At 47.6% G+C, this 27,333-nt stretch overlaps 4 protein-coding genes across 5 annotated transcripts; 1 reads left to right on the forward strand and 3 right to left on the reverse strand.

Annotated features, from left to right (window-relative positions):
* Window positions 1-1,696: 1,696 nt before the first annotated feature.
* LOC4341936 (uncharacterized) lies at window positions 1,697-5,515 on the reverse strand. Its single transcript, XM_015788743.3, has 6 exons — window positions 5,201-5,515; window positions 3,103-4,442; window positions 2,895-2,945; window positions 2,705-2,803; window positions 2,410-2,568; window positions 1,697-2,121 (listed from the first exon to the last, which is right to left on the reverse strand). Exons 2-6 carry the CDS (start codon window positions 4,378-4,380, stop codon window positions 1,969-1,971), a joined length of 1,740 nt encoding a protein of 579 aa, XP_015644229.1. The 5' UTR covers window positions 4,381-4,442; window positions 5,201-5,515; the 3' UTR covers window positions 1,697-1,968.
* Window positions 5,516-10,318: 4,803 nt separating this feature from the next.
* Window positions 10,319-13,500, forward strand: LOC4341937 (uncharacterized). 2 transcript variants are annotated; one of them, XM_015786388.3, is made up of 2 exons: window positions 10,319-10,597; window positions 11,280-13,500. In XM_015786388.3, the coding sequence occupies exon 2, from the start codon at window positions 11,301-11,303 to the stop codon at window positions 13,107-13,109; it is 1,809 nt and encodes a 602-aa protein (XP_015641874.1). In that variant the 5' UTR covers window positions 10,319-10,597; window positions 11,280-11,300; the 3' UTR covers window positions 13,110-13,500. The 2 variants fall into 2 exon arrangements, with proteins under 2 accessions (XP_015641874.1, XP_015641875.1); XM_015786389.3 differs by having other exon boundaries at window positions 10,464-10,597; window positions 11,283-13,500.
* A 586-nt stretch (window positions 13,501-14,086) lies between these two features.
* On the reverse strand, window positions 14,087-17,768 carry LOC4341938 (protein STAR1-like). The gene is made up of 4 exons (NM_001402929.1): window positions 17,311-17,768; window positions 16,870-17,214; window positions 14,736-14,923; window positions 14,087-14,638 (listed from the first exon to the last, which is right to left on the reverse strand). Exons 1-4 carry the CDS (start codon window positions 17,564-17,566, stop codon window positions 14,387-14,389), a joined length of 1,041 nt encoding a protein of 346 aa, NP_001389858.1. The 5' UTR covers window positions 17,567-17,768; the 3' UTR covers window positions 14,087-14,386.
* Window positions 17,769-20,171: 2,403 nt separating this feature from the next.
* LOC4341939 (RING-H2 finger protein ATL43) lies at window positions 20,172-22,045 on the reverse strand. Its single transcript, XM_015786564.3, has one exon. The coding sequence runs from the start codon at window positions 21,989-21,991 to the stop codon at window positions 20,795-20,797; it is 1,197 nt and encodes a 398-aa protein (XP_015642050.1). The 5' UTR covers window positions 21,992-22,045; the 3' UTR covers window positions 20,172-20,794.
* Window positions 22,046-27,333: the final 5,288 nt, after the last annotated feature.

The raw sequence follows: 27,333 nt of genomic DNA on the forward strand, positions 1-27,333 counted from the left end.
TGAAAAGTGAATGGTGAAGGGTTGTGATTGGTTGGGAAAAGAATGTTGGTGGAAAATTTGTTATATTTTATAACAAATTCTGATGGTTAAAAGATATTATATTTTAGTACAGAGGGAGGGAGTACTTGTTAAGTTTGTTCCTAACTACTGATCTCAAAAGGTAACATACTACTATGTTAAGCTCTCGTGGGAGCATTACTAGTAATTAAGTACAAGACCAAACATAGATTGCTTCACAATGTGACAACAATGTGCATCCCATGGTCACATGAAGCAGAAATCTAATGGCATGTGTTTAGATAAGGAAAGAACAGTGCTTTATGTCCTACAAATCTACGCACACATGCAAGAAAAACAATGTTGACAACCTCTGCACAGAATAGCATAAAACATTGGGAATCCTCCCATGTGATGGTGGCTAATTACGAAATTAATGGTGTCAGATTTCGTACCAAGGTCTTAAAAATATATCATGCAAAAACACTGCATTGCAGAGTTCATATTGAATGGCAACATGATTGTGTAGATACGGCCAATCTGAATAGCTGCATATCTGCCATAAAGTGATAATAAACCTGCCGGTTTCTCACACTGGTCCTTGTCAAGAAAAGATTCTGATCGCTGAATTATATGACCGAGTTGAATAGTATCCATTTATTTTGTTATTGTGATATGGGCATAGGTGCCTTAAAAAAATATGGGATCATAATAATAGTGGCATTAAAAAAAAGAGAAAGTACATCCGGAACAAAACCTCTTGAAATGATAAGACGAGCACCCCCTCCATTCTTGCATTTATTCACGCTGGTCTACCAAGAAATATGAAGGAATAGCTATGTAGTAATATGGTGCAGCATTGAAAACCAGAGACTTAACAGATATATGGAATAAAAGTAGGCATCAATTGAAAGAAGAGAGAAAAGCTGCATCATGTTTAAATTTAATGAACCCAGAGAACTGTTATCCATGCTTAATCTACAAAAGATGAGGGGATTGGTTGTGCCATTGTGGGCTGCAATTAGAAAGGCACTCATGGGCCTTACAAGTTGGGATGAATAACCCTCTTATTGCAGTAAAGCTACCTCAGGATTTTTTGGAGACTGCGGTTTCAAAAAGTATCAAGAAAAGCTTTAAACTTTCAGAAGGCTGGACCTGAAATGCAGAAGGCTCCACTTTGGAATTATTTGCCTAAAATCATAGCATAACAACGTAGTCTTAATGTCCTGGCAATTAAAATTTCACACCCTATCACCATCACCTCGTTTCACTGGTATGTTCCAGGTTGATACTTCCTCCGTCTCAAAATATGTATGAGTAAGAGTGATAATACAGGCCTATAAAAACATGTTCTGTCCTTCAGTGATGTCAATGATGAAATAAATAGCAAGAAATTATCCATGTTTCATATTTCAGAGGTCATCAGTAATTGCAAATCTTTTTTTGCCGGGTCGGCGAAAGGGTGCTGACCAAATTTCATTAAGATCAAGGAAATTGCAAATCCTTTTTTTGAGACAAAGGCAAAAGCTTTGCCTTATTACATTGATACCCAAGGAAGAGTACACATCCGAGTACCAACCCAACAGATAACACCTTACGAACACTCCAAACTCAAACCAGGCTACAAAGCACCTGAAACACTGGACACCAAATCAGTAATTGCAAATCTAATATGTGGTTGGGGGCCAAAGTGAATGAATTTTTACTAACACTCCAATCGAGCAGAATTTTAATTATTGTAACCATAAGTCCAATCAAGCAGGAATTTTTCCCAAGGGTCCTCTGGTCTCATTATCTGATGGCAGGTGATGTGTAATTTGGACCGGATACCGAAACAAAAATGTACAGGAGTTTCCAAGAAGAAAGCAATCTATCATATTCACAAATTTGAGTGAATTGAGTCAGTGTCTAGCATGTCTAACACTGTTTCATTATAAATTTATAATATTTACGAGCTTGAACAACCTATATTCATGTGCCCCCCTTGTCCATCTCTGAAGGTATTGCTGAAGTTTTGCATATTGGACACCAGTTCTTCTGTCTAAGCCATTCATGAATGCAGGACACATGGTATTGATGCTCACACTGCATCCTACCAACTTCTTCGCCCTCAATGTATTCCTCCTGTAGCATAACGTTAATATCAAACAGTGCCAATTAGAAGCATAAGCAACACAAGGAAATAGTTGTCTAACGTAAAATAAGTACAGCATGTGCATTAAAATGGCTAATGAACGGGACATATAGAAAACAAAATAAGAAAAATTGTAGAGCTGAGAAAACATGAAGCTAAACATAATTTTCCTCAACATAATACTCCTATTTTCCTTTGCTTTATTGTGCACCCTAAGTAATCATGAATTATATTAATTAACATCGTGTGCAACAGAGATGACAATCTCTGAGTAATACCTGACATATGCTGCACTTGGCGTCATCTAGTACAGCTCTGTTCGCTTCAAGATCTGAATTTGGTAACTTATACACATTTCGCTTGAGACACTTCACAAGCTGCTCATCAGATAGGGCAGTGCTGACAGAACCGATTCGCTCCTCTAGTGCTAATAGTTCCTGAGCAAATGAAAAGCAGAAGAAAATACATAACCTTCTGATGTCAGAATCAGATGAGCCGATGACACTTCTTTGTTAAGGAAAGAGATATTCTAATTGAACCTTTGAGGAAGAATCAACATGGTGAAAGCAATACCTCATAAGACATGTTGTCAATATCCATTCTCATATCTCTGTGCTGGTCATGCAGGCCAAGGCCGCTAAGAAACAAGTTAGTTTCTAGCACCAGCAATTGCTGCCAATATTTTCATCCAGAAGGCCAGAGCACATTTCAGTACCATGTTAGCAATAAAATTGAAAAAAGGGAATCAAGTCAAAGAACTAACCTCATAAGTCAATTCATCATCTTGTTCAATCCTGTCCAATGCTAGCAACACCTGAAAACAGGAATCACACCAAATATCAAGAAACTGTAGCAGCCAATAGAATACAGTATATTGCAAATATATGATATTTAGTAAATTTCATCCCAAACAAAATGTAGGCACAGTATGACAACTCAGACAAGTATGTTACAAGTTTCTGGAAAACAACCTCAGCGATGCCTTCCATGTTTATACGCCTGTAGTTCTCTCTCTCCACCAGCAAACCATGAAACATTTGTGGAGGGCTTTCGTCAGGGCGGTAACTTGATCTGCTCCTTGCTGTCTGATTACTTGAGCCTTGACGACTAGATGAGTATATCTCATGTGGTAATTCCATAGAAAAAGGCCTCATCGATCTCCGTGGGGCAGCTTCACCCAAGGAGAAATGAGCCCATTCTGGTTGGCGATCCCTTGCAAGAGTTTCACGAAGAGCAAACACGCTATCCTCCCTTTCATTTGGCACCCTTACTCTGGCATGCTGAGTAGAAGGTCGCCTAATCCTTGAAGAATCTGCAGACTCCTGAATACTTCTGCTACTAGTCCGTGTTTGCTGAGAAGCTGATTGTTCAGCAGTTCTGACTCTAGGACCAGTGATACCAGAATACATGGCAGGTGAATGGCCTAAACTAGAGTGTCCATTTAAGCCCCTTGGTCTAGAAGAACTCTCTCCGTCAAATGCCCTGTTTCTCATAACCTCAGCCCTCTTATTATGAATAGAATTAGCTGAAGAACAGCCAGAAGGCAAAACATCAGATATTGATGTGCAGCCAAGGTTTTTTAGAGTACGTCTCTGTACCCCAGGGCCAGCAGCATTTGATGATTTCACACCATTGGTAGAATTTCGAGGTATAGTGGACCGATTAACAAAAGCAGAAGCAGTTTGAGGTCTAATCTGACACAATTCTTCTTTACCCTTCTGCTGACGTGATTTAGATCTCAAAGCAGCATTTCTGACTACAGAACCAATTGCATGTGCAGACACCCCTGAAGAAACAGAAGAATCTAATAGTTCAGGATCAAGTTCTGCAGGCTGATCTTCAGTAGTTGATGTGGACAACAAATCTTCTGGCTCATCCTGCTGACCATATGGATGCACATCCTCCTCAACAACAGCTTTCTTGCTACACTGCAGACGGTTGGCCTCAGTTCTTCTGCTACTACTTTCTGCATTATCTGCCTCTCCTAAAAATGTCCGTCCTTGTTTTTCCTCGAAATATTTTCTGACGGGAGCTTTTGAAGAGCTTGGACATGCAGCCTTAGTGCCTGATGAACGAAATGGCTCACGTAAATATCTTGGCTTCTCCTTACTGTCAGCCCACCTGGCATTCATTGGGTTGAGTTTTGTCTTGTTTGGCCTCTCCTCATTGCCTTGATCTTTTAAGGAGACACTAGAGCCTCTTCTAAGAAAACCAGTTGTTGATATTGATCTACCAGAATCTTCCTCCATACCAAAACAGAGTACAGCACAAGGAGATGTATATCTTCTCTAGTACAACTTGTGCTAAAGTTCTGCAACCACAAGTTTTTAAAGGTTAGGAAACCAACAACACCACAGAACTAATGTTTCCGCAAAATAATAAGAATGGAAACCTAGACATACATGAAAGCAGCGTATCTAGAAGTGATACAGTTGAGGTGAGAAAATGTGAAGAAGGTTATATCACCTTCACACCTACTGTTAGTTATTGTCAACATTTTACTCCACTCCATGCATGAGAGCCATAGTTACATTCCCTCTTCTGAATTTCTAAAATTGCATTGCATTGCTATTGCTACAAGGTCTGTCTCCACAATTTCATTTCTTTCTTTCTTTTTTAGCTTATCAAAAAGGGAAAAAAAAGTGACGCGTATACTTGTTATAATAATATTATTTTTGTTTCCCACAATGAGGAACAGTGAAAAAAAGTGCCAATTGCCTTGCGACTTATATCATCCAGCCAATTAAAATTATCACAGAATGACACAGTTATACTGACCAAAAATTGTATAGCAGCATCGATTGCCATATTATGACTCGGAATTTAGCTGATCATAACACCATAAAATGGAGGTTCAATTCAGTTGAACCCCAAAAATTTTTTTGGGGGAAACAAACTGTTACTTGTATTAAGGTTAAGGCTCTGAAATTAAGAGAAAAAAACTTCTCCCAGATCTAGAAGCGAAGCAGCTAGGGTTAACGCACGCAAGCAAAAATTCAAGACAAAAGTGGGTGGTGGGACAGAGTCACGGAGAGATGAATGAGAGAAAGAGAGGATGCGGATGCTCACCGGGACTCAGCCCGACGACGGCGCCCCCCTCCCCTGCTCCTGCTCCCTACTCCTGCTCTGCTCGTGAGATGGATATCGGCGCAGCCGCCGCAGAGACGACGGGACCCGTAAGGAGGCCGGCCGCGTCGGCGTCGGCCCTCCAAACCTGCTCGTCGTCGTCGGCCGTGTGGCGCGTGCGCGCGCGAGGAGGGAGAAGGGCTAGTGCGGGTGGTCCGGAAGGCGACGAGACCAAACGGCGGCGAAGGCGGCGGCGGCGGCGGCGACGACCTTTGCCCTCTCTCTCTCTCTTCTTCCTCGCGAGGCGGAAATGGAGACGACGATTTGGTCAGATCCCAAGTGATTTATTTCAGCCTCCGTGCCGTTAACGGGTCCCTACCCACCGTGACCCGACCCGTTTACCACGTAACGGAGCCCCGTCTTCACACGTGGCGCGCTGATCCCCCGCACGTGTCCACCCCCACGAAGGCAGATCCGGCCGTTGGCGCCGCGTCGAGATTCGTGCGCGGCGTGGGACTCGTCCACGTCGGCGCCACGTGTTAAACGCCCCCCGCCGCCGTGGAAGGTTCGGCGCAGCTGCCGCTTTCTCACGCCGCGGGTTTCCATCTGAAGACAACAAAGCAGCAGGAGCTAGAAGGAGCTTTCTGCATTTTTTTTTAATCCTTCCAAACTCCTAATCCCAGCAGGATTAGAGGGGAAAGTGAGATAATTTTTTAGAGCCAATTTGGTTTTAGCTTTCATATTTATCCGTCATTTTCGCTGTTTTGGAGGGCCTTGCATGTCGGTCCATCATTATCCAAGAATCAATTTCGAGCAGAGAATGTATTGGTCCTTAAGAAATTGTTGAGAGAGATAGCAAGAAAAGGATGTCTACCATTTAGAACTCACCTTATATTAGTACTTTCTCCGTCATAAAATAATTTAGATATAGCTTAGAGCTAGAACTAAATAGGACACATCCGTACATATTTTAGTACGATGAATTTGAATAGATTTTCGTGTTTTATCTAATGCTAGATTATTATATATTAAGGCCAGTGAAATAAGAATTAGCAATGTAACCCGACTTAGCTTACAGCTTTCTCACTTAAACATAGTATGGTCTCTTTTTACATAACATAAGCAATCCTATGGGGAGTAGCAGTTGAACTACAGTGACTTTTAAACCACAAGAAATGGGTACTAAGCGAGGGTGTGAAATATAATACTACTACTCTTGTTCAGGAACATTTGTGTAATTCCGAGTAGTAGTTGATTGTGTCTAATCCATCGTACTGTTCATTGGAGATGCAGGGAATGGGATATATCTCCTGTTAATCTTGGGTGGAAAGGCAATTAGGTAGGAGTTAACACGAGATGAGTTGCTACTTCTCTCTCAAGTGAAACAGATAACTTGCACTGTTGCACAGATCCTAATCTCCCCCTTAATGTTTCCTTAAGAATCTATTTGTCCATGCATGGTAAACTATGCTTGTCAGAATAAATAATAGTGTTTCATATGGTACCAATGCTGGTTTCTTTCTCACTTGGAATTTTCAACTTCAGGGGTGTGTGCTCAATTGATGGACAACTGCTGATCTGGTGATGTAGAGTACTTAACTCTTTTCTCTCCTTTTTTCTTCCATTTTTCTGACTCTGAAACAGAAAAAAATTAGTACTACGAAGTACCAACTGCAAACTGCAAACCGGTTCTTAAATATTGGCAACATCTCGATTTGAACTTTTCAACTGTTGGAATGACTGCCTAACACATATTCTTCTAGTTCAAAGCAAATCAGCAGCGAAGGCAATGAGATGACATCAACAGGAACAGGAGTCAAGTTGATCAAGGCATTTGTGAGTTGGTATGAGAGCTGTAAATGAGACGACATAAAAATGAAACCAAATATGGGGTAGGTAGATCATGCAAATTAGTGGCAGTCAGGGACAAATGTTGGGCCAAATCAGCAATTCAGGCGTGCTCTCTCCTTCCCAAAAAATAACAGGCAAAGTAAAGAAACAGGAGTAAGCAAAGTGCACCCGCTTTGTAATAGTTGCCAAACAGAAAGATCCATTGCTACCTGTGGTACGCGTGTGATCTTCTTTGTTAAGCCAAAATTGACGATAAAGTAGAGAGCTAATGGCCGGCCAGAACAAGTGGTACATCATAATGCCAAAACTGTTTTGTATAGGATTCAGAGAAGTGGTTGTAAGTTTTTTTTTTTTCAGCTTGTAGCATCATCCTGTATACATCATATAGGTGTTTTATCGTCATGTTGATCGAACGGCTCAATTTGACTGTAAAAATTATTTATGAGAATTTGAACAAGTTATTACTACTTGATATGCGCTGAACAATCCTTCCTACGAAAGAATCTGGGGTGACATAAATTTGCTTCAGCTTTTGTTCTAACTCTGCAATCCTCAGCTGGGGTCAAGCTATCCGCTCCCTTGCCGCCATCTTTGTCATATCCTGTGCCTTTTTGTAGCTTTTGGTTGTGCACTTGTGCCTTCCTTTGATGAAAGTGAGCATCTAGTGCTTACTTCTTTTTCTTCCTTTCGCCATGATTGCTTCTCAAGGACAACAATGGAACAACCAGCTTTAGCATTTGGACCCCCAGCTTCCTTCACTGCCATGAAAAGTTTTGTGGAACCTCCACAACACAACTTGAGTCCCAATTTGCAAGAAATTCCATAGAATTTTCAACCTTCTTTATCCAACCATGTTTAGGTTTTAACAGAAAGAAGTTCGTTGATCAATGCCAAAAGAAAATGGTACGGTTGGAGGTCTGTTCAGATGCCGTTCATCCAAATATTATATCACCGGATTGGCGTGATGATGAGTGATGAGTATGTCATTACTTGTCGTCCGTTAGCATAAGCCCAATTAGATATTGGCAGCTTTTAGACTAACAAATGCATTAAAATTTGGCCCAACCGATCGATCGATCACTAACTACTCCCTCCGTACTTGTAAAGAAAGTCGTTTAGAACAAAGTTTAAGTCAAACATTAGGAATATAAATTATAAATAACTCTTAAGTTGTTGAGTTTGAAAATATAAAAATTATATGAATAGATTTGTCTTGAAAAATATTTTCATAAAAGTATACATATATCACTTTTTAATAAATATTTTTATAGAAATAAGAAGTCAAAGTTGTGTTTTGGAGACCTTGTCGTTGTCCAAAACGATTTCCTTTACGAGTACGGAGGGAGTACTGTTTCTCTTGGCTCAATGGCAGATGGGCCTTGGGAGCTGATTGAGCTTGGTGCTAACCCAAAAAAATGCTTTTATTTTGAAAGTGAAGCTTTATATAATTCAATGCAGCTGGTAGCTTAGCTGCAGATCGATCAATGCGTCCGGTTTCATCAAATGATTGCCGCATTTTCTGTTGATGGCAGACAGCCAGGTGTGAGCTCTCGAACGTGTAAATGACATTGCAGAATGCAGAATGGTTCACACACAAGCCAGATTGTTAATTCTTGAGTCACAAGCTTTCCCATTATTTCACCGTGCATATCATGCATGCACGAGCCAACGACTGTTTATTCACGCACGCACGTACGCGAATCGTGTGGGGGGGGGGGGGGGGGGGCACCGTGTGTTCGCACGAGGAATTCAGAGGCGGTGTGTAGCGTTAGGCGCGCGCGCCCACCGGCCGCGGCCGCGTCCACTCCACGCAGAGGCAGGCGGCTGCTACGCAGCGCGCGCGCACACGCGACGCGTGGGGGAATAGCCGAATACAGCGTATGTGGCGGTGGGGCATGCGGGCAGAATTGAGAATTGACGGGGCACTCGCCGTTCGGTACGGGTGGCTCGCGCGTCGTACGTCCCGCTCGCTCGCTCGCTGAAGAATCAGCCTTGCGATGCAGTGCCAGCTCGAAGATTAGGTCAAACGTACGCACGCTGATTGGCGACTTGGAGTCTTGGAGACCTGGAGTTGGAGCTGTACGACAATACAACGGTGGCGTGCGTGGTTTCCGGGTAGTACGCTCTCCAGGTCCAGGGCATGATTGAGTTTGAGTTTGAGTCCAGGAAGGAAGAAACTGTATACGGGTGATGAATCGTCGCGCAGCTGGCGGCTGGTGTTGGTACGGCGAGGCTTTGCAATTATCGTGCGACTTTGAGACTTGAGATCACGTATCCACGTCGTTCCTGATGACCTGATGATTCCAGTACTCGTGCGAAAAAATTTTCGTTGGGCTGTGTAATTTTTCCGATGTTCAGGTCATTGAGGGTTAGTACAAGGCACTCGAGAAAATACTCAATATGTCCTTGTACCATCGCCATTCGCCGGTTCACCAATCACCATGGCCGTTGGACTTGATGAGAGAGTCAGACGCGTCTGCGACTCTTCGGCGGCGAGACGTGGCGGGCTGTGGGGGAGGAGGGGCACCAGGCTCGATGGGCCTCACTGAATCTAATGACACATAAGTGCCACGTTAGCACTACGTGGTACAACGATAAAATCAATATCGTCACGTAGGTGCTACGTCAGCGAAACCATCCTCCAATACCGTTGAGGGAGTCAAATTGCATCGGTTCTAAGAGAAGAATCAGATTCCATCACTCGAAGGGAGTCAAAGTGAACTTATTCCGCGATCTGCGACCACATTGGTTTCACATGGTAGCCATCTGGGCCATGCAGGACAAGGGTGGCGTTGCATCCGGCCGGCCCACGTGGCCCGTTATAGCTTTTTGTCTGCCCGCTGAGCTTTTCGGGCTGGCCCATACAGCCCATGCCTTCTTTTTTTTTTTAACTCCCGCATGCCTTCTTTTTTTTGTTACTATCAAACTGTCTGTTTGTCTCTGTCAACTGTTAACCATGAGAAATGAAAATGATACACGCACAAAAAAAAAATTCTGACAAACTCTTTACAAAAACTGATTTGGAAAAGTGTTATCAACTGATCATAAGAAAAAAAACATACAGGTAGTACTTCCTACAAAAAAAAAATACAGGTACTCAAACGATACGTTCCTCTTGGTGTCATGCTCTTTGAAGATTTCTGAAAGATAAGCGTTGAAAAAGCATTGGTTAAACCTTTTCTTTCTCTGTGAAGAAGAAGCAGTCCGTGTGCAGACTTTGCAGATATGGCTGTTTAAAAATAGGTGATGGGAGAGAAACGGCAAGAGGTTGGATGTGTCACCAGGTGTCAACTATGGCCTCACAGTTGCAACCATTTGACAAGGTCTGTCTGAGAACATGAGGCCCTTCTATTGCCCGGCTTTCTCTCATCGTGTTGCCTTGTATCCCCTTCTCTCTCCCAAACGCCATTCTTGGCCGTTTCAAGCTTAGAAAAAGGTATCAATCTTCTCTCCTCCTCTTAGTTTGAAGACATGGAAAGCTTTCGTGTGTTCATGTGTTCATGGTTGATGGCGGTCAAGCGGCGATGAATTGATATCACTGGGTTCTAGGTATGCTGTCTGTTCGTCCATGTCCTTTCCTCAAGAAATTCGCTTGCCTTTGTGTTCGTGAAAACTCTTGTTGCTGTAATGATCAATTAAAAGACGATCATGATATATCTGCAGAAACATGAACTAATTAAGTGATTTTGGTTTATATCTTGAGTACTACTATTAGTTTTATCCTTTACATGCCATCCAATTATCAAACAAACAGAGAAACATCCCAAGTCCCAACCTTATTGTTCTTGTATAAACAAAAAGTTCTAGGAGTAGGAGTGCAAAGGTATTGACAGGTGAAAAAGTTTTGCAGCATAAATAGTAATCAACAAGGCCAAAAAAAAAAGATAATAAAAAGGTGGAATCAAATTAGAAAGCCAATGGCTCCAGAACGTGCAAGGAGTGTTTTGTCAGGTCAAACAATTACAAAATCCTGAATATGCCCAGGAAACTGGTTCACAAAAAGAAGGCATAAACATGCAGTTTAACCTTTGCATGTCTAGCTAGGGACATTAAATCAGTGGTGAACATGTTGCCAAAGTGCCAAACAACATCTAAATCTTCGAGGTCAACCACAGAAGATTCAAAACAAAATTAGCACCAGCTCATAAATTCCAAAAGCATGGCTTAAGCATGAAAGCTCCTGAAACTGAAGGATCAATGCTCTGACAAGTCTCCCTGCTGTGTCTCGCAGCAGAAGCTTAAGCAGCCGCCCATGGCGACACGGCCGTCGCCGCGGTCGCGAGACAGCGCGCGGCCGAAAAGCACAAGCGGGAGGCCTCCGTCGAGCCCGCGAAGCTCCGACACCACCCGCCGCTCCTCCTTCACCGCCGCCTCGTCGTCCGACAAGCCGGTGCCGTCCTTCCTCCGCCCCACCGTGAGCTCGTCCCTGCACAGCTCGTCTTCGTCATCGCCGTCGTCGTCGTCGTTGTTGTCGTCGTCTCCCTCCTCCAAGGGCACCGGCACCACGCCGAGGAGGTCCGCGGACAAGGCCCCGTCTGCGTCTGCAGCTTCGTCGCGGCCGATCACGCCCAAGGACAAGGCCCCCGCTGTAGCGACGTCGCGGCCGATCACGCCCAAAGACAAGGCCAAGGCGGCGGCGGCGTCGACGTCGCGATGGTCCGCGGTGTCGCCGAGGCAGCTGATGCAGAAGGCGTCCAATGCCTTTACAAGAGGCAGCAGCAGCAAGTCGCGCGCTGCCAAGAAAGACAAGGAGGCGGCCACCCCGGCGGCGACCTCGGCCGCCGCCAAGGACGCGGCCACTCCGGCGTCGACCTCGGCCGTCCGCAAGAAGGCCGCCACACCGGCGACCTCGGCGGCTGGAAAGGCGGTGGCCGGTGCTTCGCCCGGGCCGACGAGAGCCCAGCCCACGGAGGAGCACCACCAGCAACCCACTGAAGCGCCGCCGGCCGAACCGTCACCTGCCGCCGCCGCGGTGCAAGAAGAGGCGGTGACTTCGAGAGCCCAGCTCACGGAGGAGCACCACCAGCAACCACCTGAAGCGCCCGCCGAGCCGTCACCTGCCGCCGTCGCCGTGCAAGAAGAAGCAGCGGCTGCGGAGACCGAAGCAGAGCAAGAAAAACAACCGGATGAGACGCCGCAAGAAGTCGTCGCGGCAGTGGAGGAGAAAGTTCAAGACGAGCAGGTTAGCACGGAAGCAGCGGAGGAAGCCATCGCCGTCGAGGAGGATGCCGCCGCCGTGAAGACCGATGCGCCGGAGCCGGAAGAGACGCAGACGCAAACCGGTGCCATTGCAGAGTCGGAAACAGAGTTTCAGAGGAGTTCAGAGGATGAGCCGGCATCCGACGCCATTGTCGAAGAAGCGGCGATCGAATCTGCAACGCAGAATGAGCCAGATGAACCAGAATCCACCACGGTTGAAGAGATGGCCGTCGAGGAGGAGATCAAGACCGATGAGAGCCAACAAGAAGAGACGCCAAAACCAGAAGAGAGAATGGAGAACTCTGAAACAAGCGTGATCTCTGAAGATCCAAAAGAAATGGATGCAATCTCTGAAGACCAAAAGGTGGAAGAACCCGTGGTTGCTGAAGAACAAGAGGAACTCTCCGAGGTTGTAAAAATGGCTGTCGAGCCGAGCATCTCGTCAGAGCCAGCAACGCCGCTGGAGGAAGAAGATCGCGACGACGTGGAGACGGAGCAAGCGAACTCGTCGGAGCCCGCAACGACGGTGGAGGAAGAAGAAGATCGCGACGACGTGGAGACGGAGCAAGCGAGCTCGTCAGACCCCGCAACGCCGTTGAACGAAGAAGCTATCAACGAGGAGGGCACGTCGACGGAGACGGGGAAGACGAAGAAGGTGGCGTTCAAGGGGAGCAAGGTGAAGACGGCGATGGAGAGGCGGCCGGAGGGGGAGCAGCCGAGGAAGAAGGACGTGGCGCGGAGCAACGACGTGATCGAGGAGACCAAGAGGACGCTGATGATGAAGAGGAAGAGCAAGGTGAAGGCGCTGGTTGGGGCGTTCGAGACGGTCATGGACACCCCCAGCCCGGGAAAATCGAGCTGATTTTGATTTGGATTTTTTTTTCTTTTTTTTTGGAGGGAAAGCTTCAGCGGTGATGCACGTATTGAGTGGTTTGAATTGAACTGCGAGGTGTGCTTTGTGGTGTGATGTTTCGGTTTCTTGTTCTCTTTGTTGCATTGATCGTTGATTGATTCTTCTGATAACTGAAACAAATGGAAATGTTATTGTCGATTTGTTTGTTTGTTGATCATTCGATCTAGTGTTGTTTACTAGGCTTAGTTGTATGTAACTAAAAAGGGAAATAGCTGTGTGTTCTTGAGAGCTGAGACTGGTGTGGTTGTCAACTTGTGCTACATTGCTGAGTTTTGAGATTTATGCTTGTAAACAATTATTGATGACATGCAATCCATTTTGTACGTTTTTTACATGTTCATGGATATGGATTTCTTTATAGTACATGCCCTCATTTCATACATGAAATTTGAATATTTATTGAAAATAACTAAAGAAATGATGATATCATCTACCCTCTCTGCTCCAAAATATAAACACTAGTTGAAATACCAAAAATATAATAACTTCCAATACTATTGATCTCATCAATCACCTTTCATTTAATTCTTTTTCTGATCTTACCTCTAACCATTCCGATAACAAAGTATTTTTCTTGTTAGGTTTACTCTCAGTTAATTTTTTTTTAATAATGGAATAGAACATCATCCTCAACAAGCTACAACCAATTATTACATCCAAACACTCAAAGTGAGTGTAGTCTCTGTTAAATAACCTAGAGATTATTATATTTTGAAATGAAAGGAAGTACCATTGTATCGTACTCCCTCCGTCCTACAATATAAGGGATTTTGAGTTTTTGCAGCGTTTGACCACTCGTCATATTCAAAAATTTTTTGCAAATATAAAAAACGAAAAAGTTGTGCTTAAAGTACTGTGGATAATAAAATAAGTCACAAATAATAATTTAAAATTTTTTTGAATAAGACAAGTGGTCAAACGTTGCAAGCAAAAACTTAAAATCCCTTATAATCTGGGACGGAGGGAGTACCAAATTTCATTTTAGTAGTGTACCAATATTACAGGCAAAAATACAATGTCGGAGCCTCGGAGGCCACTAGGGTTTAGATAAAAGAATATTTACCAAAATGCATTTTATGGCCAGTAGGGTTGAGATCATCTCACCACAAAATTTCCGACATAGTATACAGGCATAATCTCAACTTCTCAAGATTACAGGTACACATCCGAATCACACAAACGGAAGAAGCGTCATACAGAGGAGGAGGAGATCGTCGTGCCAGTCTTCAGCTGAGCTCGAGGAAGCGCCGTGCCATGGGGTGCTTGGCCTCGGACAGCTCCGACGGCGGGAGCACCTCGACGACCTCGCCGGCGACGAGGAGGCAGACCAGGTCGGCGATCCGCTGGATCTGCTTCACGCTGTGCGACACCATCACCGTGGTGAGCCCCCTCGTCTTCTTCAGCCGCACGATCGCCTCCTCGATGTTCTGCGTCGAGATGGGATCCAACGCGCTCGTCGGCTCATCCAGCAGAAGCACCTGCACACACACTCCAACATCAGAATCCGATCCTGAATCCGAAACACCAAGATGCGTCGCGTTGCAATCAGCGAAAAGGCTGAATAATCCAACATGCCTCCGGATCGTTGGCGAGGGTGCGAGCCAATGCGACGCGCTGCGCCTGGCCGACGGAGAGCTCGGAGGCGGGCTTGGAGCAGAGAGCAGGGTCCAGGTCGGCGAGGCTCAGTAGGCTCTGCACCTCGGCGTCCGTCAGCTTCTTGCCCTGCAGCTGTGGCCCGTATCGCACGTTGTCAGCCACGGTTCCTGGCACAAGTGTCAGACCACTTCAGTTTTTTTGCATGAGAAATATCAAATACTCCTGTCAAATCTGTGTTTGGTGCATTGAGCTTTTGCATCTGGGGGGATATATACTTGAGCCATGTGCCTCAAATGAGAAAAATAGGACTCAATGGGGAAATGGAGTGTGCCAGAGTAGATCGGATCTGTTGAATCAATTTTAACTTGGAATAAAAAATTAAAATTATAGCTTTGGAAAACCTGGCATATTAAGGGTGTGTTCTTAACTACAATTTTTAAGCTGTTCCAATTTTTACTCTCTTTTTTACGTGCACGTTTCCTAAACTGCGAAACGATATGTTTTTTTGTAAAAAAAAATTCTATGGAAAGGTTGCTTTGGAAAATTGCTTTAATTTATTATTCAATTTCTTTAGTTAATACTTAATTAATTAGGTGCTAATGAGTCATTTTGTTGTGTGTGCTATAGAGGAAGTGTTTCCAAAATGCACCTTCAAACACAACCTTAGGGAGCTTCGGGTAGTTGTAGTTTCTCCCACAATAAAAATACTTTTCAAAATAGTTTTTATCTTCAAATTAAAATGAGTTGTAGTTGTAGAATGAAAAAATAAACTAGAGCAGAAGCTAGGTTTTTCCAAATTTCTACATATTCTCACCAGCCGAATCCTTACCTGTTGCTTCTTAGAATTTAAGCTCCCCTAAACAATCCCACGGAGTCTTATGAAATTTGACTTTTTAAAACTTCTTTTTGTCATGAATCATATGAAATTTGACCGTTTTTTACTTTTTTTTTCTAGATAATATATTGAACGCCCTCTGTTATTTTGCTTAGAATAAGTCCCCCTGTCGCATTGAAACGTCAGCCACGAGCTTGGAAGATTCTAGTTACTGTAGGTTACTCATCGCCACGTTGGTAGAGGCGTACCAATTGACATGCATGTCCCACTCAACTGACGTTAGCAAGCAGTGACATCTTCTAAGAAAAAAAATATTTGAAGCAAGATTCCACTTACGTTGGTAGACAAATTAAGCATCCATTTTATCAAGTACATTGCACTAGCTTTAGACCTTGTTTAAGCCTCTAATAATCAGTTGACGAGTAGCGAGTAGATAAGAATTTGGAAAAGTTAAGTTTCACAACTTCTAGTTTCTAGTATTTTTTAAAAATATTTTGTATCTACTACCTCCGTCTCAGAATGTAACAAACTAAGATGGATTTAATCTCATACTAGAAATACGAATGTTCAGATTCACAGTCGTCTCATCCTAGGTTGAAATATTCTGGCAAACTGAGGAGTATCAATTATCAGAATTTAGGTTAGAATCTGAACTATTTAAGGGAGCTATAAAGTCTAGAAGAAGTTACAACTAGCAAAAGCTCTCATGTATTTGGCCTTAGCGTAAAAACTCTTTCAACTAAAAGTACCCGTCCTCTAGTGTAAAAGTTCACTGCAAGTTGAAAATTGATGCGGTTTCTTAGGTAGAAAAAAACTTATCACCCATTTCTAGGAAACAAGACGAGGGCAAAAAAGTGCTCAACTTGGTTTTATCTGTTTATCAAATGCTATAACTCGGCTTTCATTTGTTAGGTTTTGACTGCGACATTGGTACATTTTATCATTATTTCCCCCTTATTATAACTTATTATTGACACAACTAGGCTAATCAATCGTAAGAGTGGCGAATAGTTAATTATTCATATGAAAAATGCCAAACCTAGTTGTCTGTTGATCGTCTAAAACTTACTCGTTACTGTTTTTTTTTTTGGACAGGATCTTGGTAATCTCAAATCAAGTTCTTGTTTATTTTTGAAGGAAAAGCATCTTTTTGCAGAGAAGAACATTTAAATTTGGAAAAGGTACCGCATTCATGGAATCCATGTACAGTTTCTTCCAGGATCGGATCACCGTGCGTATGTGCAGTGTGTGTGGACAGCGGCGGGCGTACGTACTTACCGTCGAACATGGCGGGGAGCTGGAAGAGCATGCCGACCTTCCGGCGGAGCGCGAGGACGTCGATGCCGCAGATGTCGACGCCGTCGAGGAGCACGGCGCCCGGCGCGGGCTCCCAGAGGCGGTTGAGCGCGCGGAGCAGCGTGGACTTGCCGCTGCCGCTGGGGCCGATGACGCCGACGACCACCCCGCGCGGCACGTCCAGGTCGACGCCCCGCAGGATCTCCTCGCCTCTCGCCTCCGACCGCCGCGTCAGCCCCCGCACCCGTATCTTCGGCCCCGCCGCCGCCGCCGCCCCTTCTTCCCCGACGCCGTCCACGTCCAGCAGGTGCTCCCTGACATCATGCTCTTCAAATTCGATCGTTGATCACACGCACATGTCGTCAGCACGTACACTGGAACACGAAGCTGACGCACAAGAGACGACGAGGTGTACTCGCTCACCTGAAGCTGAGCCCATCGGAGAGACAGCGGAGAGGTCGAGAGGAAGACGAAGGTGAGGGGGGATCGAAGTGGGAATCCGGGCAATGCGCATCGTCTTTTTTATTGGCTTTTTGCCAACTTTTCCCGGCTCCAACTGAGGTGGGCGGCTTTTGGAGCACGCGTGAACGGTGCCATTCGGTGGCGGCCGCTGGTTGCAAGCAAGGGCAGCGAAGCTTGGACTCGTGTCGTGGTGAAGGGAAAGTCCCAGACGACGCATGGCTTATCGCCGTGGTCGGTTTGGACCCTTGTCGATCTACACAGTGATCACCAACAATAGATGCAATACACTGATACAGTATCAAGTACTCGCAGCAATGTTGCTGACAGTTGCCGTGGATCTGTGTGGGAAATACAAGATTCGGTTGCTAGCTCTTACCCCAGAAAACACCAGGACCAGATAAGCACATCGGCAACTTGGTGTTGGTGATGAAAAGTTTGGAGAGGTTATATCGCGAGCGGTGTCCGTGGTTATCACCGGTACGACGGAAACGTACGCAGGATTTTCCGCGTGGACCGTGTGCGCGGTCATGGATAGCTACGCCACCAGGCGACGCCCGCACCGAGACGCACATGCAGGTTCCTCTCGTCGTGACACCAAGCGTGTGGGACGTCCGCTATCTCCATATGGGCTTCTGTCAATTCGTGTCCCATGTAAGGCCCGCAAAGAGAACTCCAATTGAACGTTTCTATGGGCTGTACCGGACGGGGCCTTCTGTCCATTCCTTCTCTTTCACATATCTTGACAGATCAGGCCTTCAGGCCCAGTTCTATCCCTTCTCCATGGCCCAAAAGCTAACTGCTAATCTGATGCCCTTGCTGGTCCCCTGTCATTAGCTTTGGCTCCACATACCACAGCACACATGCGCAACCCTAGAAACTGGCAGCTTTGTGTTCCGGAAAAATACAAATGGTTTACGCTGGATTGATTATCCAAGTCACTATCTCTAACTAGGAAAAAGGAAGCGGGATTATCATTATCCAGATGCTATCTTGTCAGCATCACACCGCTATCCAACATGGCACCATTATTGAACGGAATCAGTTGTTAGTAGGTTGAGTCACGATTGGATGGTCAATGCCGTAATTGCTATAGCTAGCTAGTCCTACTCCAGCTCGCTAGTTGAGCTGGCGTCTTTCTTGGCACTGCAGTTTGATGCAATGTTGCACGATGGCTCAACAGTGAAACTAATCAGCAGCCACTAGTATAGTTCTCTCCCATCTCATCAATCATTGAACCGTGCAAACAGTTTCACAGCACAACGTTACATATAGAAACAGACGGCTTGCATGCATGATTTCAGTCCATAGCTAGCTTAGTTATAGCTACTACGAGTAGTAGTACTACTATTGCTACCATCCGGTCCTCCTAGCAAGCTTGATCGGCTGAGAACATCGTCGTCGGTGGTCCTCCAAGTCTCTATCAGAGAAACCCTTACAACTATCACATCGCCAGATTGACGACGGGAGACGTGCATGTTCACCATCGGGTAGTAGTAGCAGCCGATCGTTGAAAGGAACAGTGCACGTGATGTGATGGTCTCTAGCTGAACTCTGAAGATTAGGCAGATATACTGTAGTACATAGGGTGTCAGGGAATGCTTTGCCCGTTTTAAATTCAGATGAAAACGGCAAATGTCAGTAACAACCAATAGTAAGTTGTTTAACCACAAAGGATTATGAGGAGGAGTGTCCTTGACAGTGGCAACGGGTAGTACGCTGCTTTCATCCGAGGCAGGGTGAATAAAAAAGCGAGAGAGAACTCAAGTGCAGAGAAGAACACGATGTACAATCATCCAGTCGGAGAGCCATTGATTGTTCGTCACGAGAAACATGTCGGCTGTACAACAACCTCTGAGGCAGTGAACGCAGCGTTCCCTGTCTACCACCCCAGAAAAAAAAGAGAGAGATACTAGTACTTGAATGCTTCTGCTTCGTGCACACCATACAAAAAGTGCATCCTCTGGCACCGGATACCGTATCGATCCAGTGATCATCACTGGATGTCACGAGGAGACGAACTGTGCCGAATCATGATCAATGTTTTTTTCGTACGTTACCAACACACTTCATCAATTTTTCAGATGGAGAACACGAGTAGCAGTAGTACGTGCAAAATTCTGGTTCACTTCCATGTGCTCACGGGCCGTGATCACAGGGCGCGGTGCTGATGCGAATCAGATCGCTGCTGCCGTGTTTTGCTCGCGCTCGCATACGAGGTACAGCGGCCATCGCCCGCCTAGTAGTGACAAAAAGAGAAGGCGACTGCCACGCCCATACACCTCCGTTGCAGACGCACCGCTGTGCCGCTGTGTGCTCGCCTGCCCGAGAAACGTACTTAAAAAAACGGCACGAAAAACCAGCCGAGTACGATGGAATCAGGGAGCATTCAGCCATGTCAGGAAACCGATTTCGTCACGGCCAAATAAACGGGATGGATGAAAAAACACTCGAGTAAACACACGAAGCGAAATGAACACGGGTTTACCTACGGCACCAATGATAATGTTGGTAGAAACTTTCTTTTTACAGTGGAGTGAGCTCGAGTGATGAGAGAGCAAACAAGAAGAAATGGACGCGTGGTAACCTAGCCGTTGAGGCGTGGGAGTAGTGGTAGGTTGGGGAGAAGCATACGGGCCAGGAGAGCACGAGGCCACGACGGTGTTGCTTTCAATGCCGCAACATGACGGGCAAGTACGAGGCAAGTGTGCGGCCGCCGATTGCTCCTCCCACATGTGCCACTGATAGTACTACTGCCACTACGCTAGAATGCAAAACGGAACCGAGTCTAGCAACACGACGCAACAAAAAAACCAAGAGGATAGTAGATGAGAAATGCGAGATGGGCTTTAGCTGCTTTACTAACTGAGCCATTGCCCGGGAGATGCTTTGCAACAGGTTACACCAAAAAGTTGCAGCGCTTTTCCTCTTACACAGACAAGAATTTTACACGCATACGACCAGCTTTTTTTTTCTTTTTCTCTCTTGTGTAGCATGGGCTGGTTGCCTGGTTCCCTCGTCCCCCGACCCGGCCGACGCGACGCGCCAAAAGCCCTTGTCAGCGCACGGCGCCGCAGAAGATCCACGGCGCATTGGGCTACGACGCCTTCGCCGGCGCCATATGCGGGCCGTAGCCGATCGATCCAGGCCGCCCGAATTCAGGAAGAAACCAGCACCTTTGCCTCGAGATCCCCGCGGAAAGCAACATACCATCACCACCACCATCTTATCTCTCTCTAGCGGCGCGGCTCCCGAGGCGGGCATGGCATGGACTCATCTTGCAGTCTTGTGCCCCAGCTGCGTGTAATTACCATGGTGCCCATCACGTGAGCCACGGGTTCGGGCATAGGGTGCCGTGGTTTACGTGGAAGTGGCGGGGGCAGTATGGGGAGAGAAAAAATTGGGAGCCTTTTTCCGGGCTGCGAAGTGGGCCCCGCGGAACAGCGGCCTAGGTGCTAGGGCCGTTAAGGGCGGGCGGGCCCCGGGCCCACCAGCTCGAGCCCGGCCACCGACGCGCGCCGGCTCGTGGCTCGCCGCTGGCGCGGATGGGAGGGAGCCGGCTCACGCCGGCGAGCTCCGATAGGCTCCTCGCGCTGATTACGCTCCTGCCGTTGCCGGAGTGGACGGCGGCGGAGCAGGAGTACCGGCCGGCCTCCGTCACCAGCATCTCCGACCGGACGAACATCAGATCGGATGGTCGCACCTCGCTCCACCGCTGCTTCGCCGCCGGTGCCGTCTCGTCCTCGCAGCCACCGGCGGTGCTCACCAGGATGCGGTGCCCGAACCGCCGGTCGTAGGCTTCCGGGTCAGGCTCCGCCACCGCGGCCGCCGGCTCCATCAACAGCACCCTGTCCTTGCGAACCTTGGCGGCCTCGAAGCATCCCACCACCGCACCGCCGTCGCCTCCGACGAGATCGGCCGACCGGCGTGAGGCAGGGCCAACCCTCCCTGGCGCCCGTACCGACCCCGTCGAGTGCCGGCCGGAGAAGAAGCCTCTAAACGCTGGAGACGGAGCAGGAGCAGCAGGAGCTAAGCTCGCCTCCTTGTCCTTGGCCGTAGCAGCCGCCGCCGCCGCCGCCACCTTCGTCTCCGGCGGATCAGGGGGCCCCGTGGTGGACGGCTTTGGCGGCTCCGGGAGGAGCAGGACGTCCTCGGGGTCGACGCGGGAGCGGCACAGCGGGCACGTCGAGTGCGCGTCCAGCCACGTATCCACGCACTCGACGTGGAACCCATGGCGGCATTTCGGCAGCAGCCGGAGCGCCTCCGTCGGCTCGAACCGGCCGAGGCACACCGCGCACTCGAGCCCAGCCTTCTGCCCACGGAGCGCGCCGAACCGGAACACCGGCAGCGACTCCACCACGGCGCGGTCGACGCCGGAGTTCCGCCGCTCGCCCGCCCCGCCCCCACCGGACGACCCGAACGCGCCGCCGCTCCCGTACGGGCCCGACGACTCCGCGGCGTTCCGCTTGCAGTGCTTCGCGTACAGCAGCAGCAGGAACGTGATGGAGAACACGCTCGTCAGGATGCCCACGACCACCGCGACGCCCGGCCTGAACGGCGTGGCCGACGACGGCGGCGGCGACGGCAGCGGCGACACGATCGCGCCGTCGTAGTCGGACAGCAGCAGCCGCCGCGACGGCTCCATCGGCGGCAAGCTTAGCAGCGACAAGACGAGGGATTTTAGATGTACTCCACCTCCACTACACGAGACAACCACGAGTGTGATTTGTAACCAAGCGGTAGGGGGTAATAATAGCGGTGGAGACTAGCGCTCTGCGGTGGTGACCGGATCTTCCGGGCGGTGGGGCCCAGTGGCAGTGGCAGCGGGAGAAGGGTGGGGCCACTCGCCGCTGCGCTGCTCCGCCGGTGAGGATAACCAGTTCGACGCCGTGCGGGTTGTCGCGGAGTGGCAGTACACTACGGGTGGCACTGAGCCACTGACAGTTTAGTTGTGGGGATGTGGGCCCATGTGTCAGTAGATGAATGGAGTATTTTTTTTCCCTTTTTTCCCGAAAGAAAAGGGCAAAGGGAGCAGCATGGGCTGGGGAGCAGAGACCCCTGTTTCGAGCTAGTAATGCGCATTTAAGAACGTTAGGACGCGAGATTACTGTTTTGTCCGTCATTAAATAGCCTACTAATGCTGACAGCTCAAGGGCAATATCGGGAATTTTTCAAATAAAAATAAAATTCGTGCGCGCGTTGCGAGGGAATGAATGCTCGTGGGAGGAGGAGGAAAAAAAAAAGGATGAGCGCACAGACGCACACGCGAGGTGATTACCAGTTCAGTCGCTGACATGGCTGTCATGACACGGCGTGGGTCCCACATGGCAGTGAGGAATTACTGTTCCGGATGGGGTAGGTGGCACGTCGATGCTTTGCGAGGCAGCACGGAAAGAGGTGGGGGCTCTGGACTGGATCATCCAAGTTCGGGACACGTGAGGCTCTGGCTAGTGATCTCAGCGAAATTTGAATGTTTGCTCCTGAAAATTTTTAATTTTCCGGAGGTTGCCCGTGCGGCATTCAGGCTCATCAGCAGGCAGCAGGACCAGTACTTCATTCGCGAGTTATTTCTGTGGAATTTTATGGCGTAAATTAATCCAAGTTCATTATCTACGTAAGTACAGTACACTGCTCCAGATCGAGTTCGATTAATACTACAGCATCCACCATATACTTGCCCGCCCCATTCATAATTTCAGAATCTGAAACTCCGAAACGCACATCAGCGAATTGCTCACTGTGAAATGCTTTTACTGTTACCGCGTAGTACAGCTTCCATGGCCATTCGTACTGTACAGGTGAACCTGCGTTAAAACTGAGAGAGGAAATAAGAAGAACAGTACGAATTTATATGCTACTGCTCGGGACATCGCCCACGTTGCATCTCCGTGGATCTGGACGCGGCGGCACTGTGCAAGTACACTCCAATGATAGCTGCGCCATGGCAACTTGCTCCCGGTGAAGCCATCGACGCATCACCATGGCCCATAGAGGCTGCAAACCTGTCGACCTGCCATGCCAAGCCAACCGATACGACGACGTTCGTATACATGTACGCCCCTTGAAACTTCTACGCACGCCCGCATGTACGTACGCTCGCCCCTCGAATCCCCCTGTACAATTCACCGGTGTCGCCGTGCGCCTGCGTCCTAGTAGCAATGTTGAGCAATAGTTGGCGTCGCTGCAGCGCAACAATTTTGCTGGCGATTTTCGGCCCATCTCCCGCGCGGCGCCGGGGATTTTTACGCTTTTTTCAGCCGGTCCCCCGCGGCAACGCGCGACAGGCCGTGCGCTGCAGGCGACATAAGGCTGTTTGAGCCGCCTGCGCGAGCTTCTATTCACGACTGCACCGTGCGTCGTCGATCTGCACGAGCGCGCGGGAGGAGGAGATCCAGCCCGCGCGCAGCAGCAGCTAAACAGGGCGAGGAATAGCGTCAATGCGTCATCTGACGCGCCCTCAAATCTGGACCTGATCTCTGCAGTGGATTGCGCAGGTGTTCATGGCGTCACAGTGGTGGATCGAGCGAGCGGCTTGTCGTCTACGTCTACTCCCTCCGTCTCATAAAATCAACCTAACACCACCAAATATAACACAACATAATACTATAAATTTAGATTTATATTCATCGTACTAGAATATGTCATATATCCGATCCTACTCCGTACATGGGAGTACGATGGCATGCACGAGCCGATTGATCGTCGTAAGCGCACGCACGCGTGACGACTGACGCGTGCATGGGAGGAATATGACATGACACGATCAAAACGAGGATTGATTTATCGTGTTACTCCCTCTGTCCCAAAAAAAGTCAAACCCTAGATTTCCGTGCCAACGTTTTACTGTCCGTCTTATATAATTTTTTTTATAATTAGTATTTTTATTATTGTTAGATAATAAAAAATGATTAATACTTTATGCGTGACTTATCTTTTTAATTTTTTTTATATTTTTTTTAAATAAGACAGACGGTCAAACGTTGGACACGGAAATCAGGGTTTGTTTTTTTTTGGGACGGAGGGAGTACACTGTTAGCTCTGGCAGCCAGTTGGGGCGCCTGAATGACGGTACTGTTAAGAATGGAAGGTATCACATCAATGGAGCTGACAAGAGCTAGCGTGCCATTCATCTGCCGACGCTGTTCTTGTACCCAAAACGGCACTGTTTAATTCAGCCTTTTCGTCGGCTTGCTCCGATTCAGTAGCTCATACAATAATGTAGGGATTTCCGGTGTATTGGGAAACATCCTTCAATAGTTCAATTTCACTGTTTTAATCCATTTTCTAAAAAAAAAGGGTTCAATTTCACAGCATGACGTCTTCTATATCGAAAATGTTGTTCCGTATACTCTCTGTGAGTCTGTGTGCAAGGTACGGGCAAAAGCCGCATGTCTATGCTCCTTATAAGCTTATTGTGTTATTTTTCCGGCCCAAAGCATCGAGCCCAAAATAGATAACAGGGCCATATTCTGGGTATTCTGCCGGCCCACATGAATTCTTCTTATTGAAACCAAAAGGAATAAGTTCACTTTAGGTCCCTTAATTTGTCGCCCAGTTCGATTTTCGTCCTCAGTCCACAAAACCGGATACAACGCATCCCCCAACTTACCAAAACCGTGCAGACGAGATCCCTCGGCAGTATTGTGCCCGGTTTTGGATGACGTGGCGCCTACGTAGCTGGTTTGACTAAGTCTCCGTCCTACGTGGCATTGGCGTGGCGCTTACGTGGCAATTGATCCCAAAAATAATAGAAAACTGTAGGACCCACGTGTCAATTACACATAAAATAATAAAAAAGGTGGGGCCATGTTGCGGCGGTCGCCTCCAGTAGCTGGCTGGGCGCGAAGCGAGTTGCGGCGGCGTTCCCACCGCAGCTCCTCGGCCTTCCGCGGCTGCTGCGGCGTCGGCGACAAGGAGGAGGAGGCAACCCGTCAGTTAGTAGCACACCCCGAGAGTTCAATCTAAGCGGCCGTGGCATGGAGAAGGGCACATTGATGCAGCACACATTACCTTGGAGTGGCGATAGGGCACGCCGGAGGAGGAAGCGGGGCCGGAGGTGGAGGAGGAGGAGACGTGGAGCGCGACGACGAGCAGCGTTGCATCGGCGGTGATGGTGGCGCCTATCGCGGCGAGCGAGAGCAGCCACCACCGCACCGCCGCCCACCGCCCCGCTGCAGCGGCGCCCCTCACCTTTCGCCGCAGTGGCAATGGCGTCGCATCCGCCCTGTCATGGCTACCACACGGGAGGTAGGAAGGTCGATCCAGGCACGGGGGTCGCTCCGTGTCTCACCGATGGGGATCGATCCTCGCCGGCCTCGTCGTCACGGCTGTCTACGCCATCTCCACCGTGTGATCTCGCTCCGGCTTGACGATGACGACCCCGGCAAGCCTATCACTGTCACGCGGTGCCGCACAGTAGTAGGAGGACGATGCCCACGACCAGCTTCGTCTCCAAGTCTGAATTTTTCTCCTTTCCTTTTCTTCAACTGAAGAAACTGTTGATGTTTGATTAATCTGCAGCTTGAATGGAGAATGCATGCGTGCATAGGCCGGGTATTTGTAGCCATTGATTCGGGCAATTTCGCTTGGAAGCAAAGGCTCCGAAAGTGAGAACATTGAGTGTTTGACGAATCATGCGAGGAGGAATGGGAAGATGCGGTGCATGAAAACCCCCTTCTTCGCCAACGGCGCCTTTGGCGGTGACGCGGGGTCGGGCTTTCAGGCGGCGGCCATCGCGGCGGGTGCGGACGGGAAGGTCGCGGTCGACGGGCGGCGGCGAGGCGACTGCTTCTGCGAGCCTAAAATCTCCCCCCCAACCACGCCGCTGGTCTCCTCCAAGAAGATGTCCGCACCCGCCGCCGCGCCGACCACCCCCGCCACCCCGGCCCCCGCCGCGGCGCTGTTAACGACCAAATTTGGTAAATTCTATCACTATTGGCATCGGAGATGAAGATCAGATCGAAGTGGAATCCAAGATGAAGATCGTTGCGGAGACAGAGTAAAAATCGGCTGCAGTCTAAATCGGCTAAGGTCGGGATCGACAGAGTTCGAGTTGGACGGGGCTAGCCGATACAGCCGATTCCGATAATATGACCCGGTGAACGTCATCGGGTTCAAGTTGATGTGCTTCAAGGTGATTGCCATGCTTGGATAGAGTCCTGGGAAGGCAATTATATTTATTAATTAGGATATTCTATGTAATTTCCTTAGAGATATGTTTGGGCAAAAGTCTGCCGTAAAGACTTATGATATCTTAGAGTTTGTTACAGATAATAGTCGTGTCCGTTATGGACGTATCTTGTAATTCTCGGGTATAAATAGACCCGAGCCCTATGTAAAAAAGAGACAACACATCCAATACAATCTCGGCGCATCGCCACCCTTTTTTGCTTTACTTTTATTTCGACGAGTTTGTGCTCTCGGGTTGAGCTGCATCGGTTTCGATCTTCAACAAGAGGTAAAACTTGTCGTGACGACTTATGTTCTCAGGATTAGTGCTTCCATCTTTATGACACTCTAATCTTGTCTATATAATTCATCGAGTTATCATATATCTCACATAGTCTTCGATAATATCTTTATCTAACCTATAATCGGCTAACATTTGCTAATGGAAGGCAGCCGATTAGGTTAGACAATGACGTTAACTTAGATTATGTGATATATCTACCACTCTATGAAACTTCCAGCGGCTTGATTGTCTAGATATTGTTCTTCTTTTCATACTTAATGCTGCATCAGTTGAGTTTGATCTATTAAGTCGTGCTTAGAATTGCAATCTTTAGCCTGCTTTCTGGTTGCCGATAAGGGTAGTATCGGAGTTTCAACCGATCTTACCTGATTTAACTACTTTTATTCTATATGCTTGATTGACACGTTAAATCTGCCCTTTATGTTAAGATTTTATTGCATCTAAGTATATTAAGCTTATGTTTGGTATATTCTACTTGCTTTAATATCTTAGTATAGAGTGGTATCGGAGTATTA

This window comes from Oryza sativa, chromosome 6, assembly GCF_034140825.1.
Source record: "Oryza sativa Japonica Group chromosome 6, ASM3414082v1".
Taxonomy (NCBI): domain Eukaryota; kingdom Viridiplantae; phylum Streptophyta; class Magnoliopsida; order Poales; family Poaceae; genus Oryza; species Oryza sativa.

Bases quoted from the DNA above. Each gene is read 5' to 3' on its own strand.
- LOC4341939 (XM_015786564.3), bottom strand. From the start codon at position 21,991: ATGGAGCCGTCGCGGCGGCTGCTGCTGTCCGACTACGACGGCGCGATC.
- LOC4341936 (XM_015788743.3), bottom strand. From the start codon at position 4,380: ATGGAGGAAGATTCTGGTAGATCAATATCAACAACTGGTTTTCTTAGA. The intron at 2,804-2,894 runs GTTAGTTCTTTG...AAATATTGGCAG, and splicing joins ATGATGAATTGACTTATGAG to CAATTGCTGGTGCTAGAAAC. The intron at 2,122-2,409 runs GTATTACTCAGA...GTTATGCTACAG, and splicing joins CCAAGTGCAGCATATGTCAG to GAGGAATACATTGAGGGCGA.
- LOC4341938 (NM_001402929.1), bottom strand. From the start codon at position 17,566: ATGCGTCGTCTGGGACTTTCCCTTCACCACGACACGAGTCCAAGCTTC. The intron at 17,215-17,310 runs GTGAGCGAGTAC...TCGAATTTGAAG, and splicing joins TCCGATGGGCTCAGCTTCAG to AGCATGATGTCAGGGAGCAC. The intron at 14,924-16,869 runs GTAAGTACGTAC...CACTTGTGCCAG, and splicing joins GCTCCCCGCCATGTTCGACG to GAACCGTGGCTGACAACGTG.
- LOC4341937 (XM_015786388.3), top strand. From the start codon at position 11,301: ATGGCGACACGGCCGTCGCCGCGGTCGCGAGACAGCGCGCGGCCGAAA.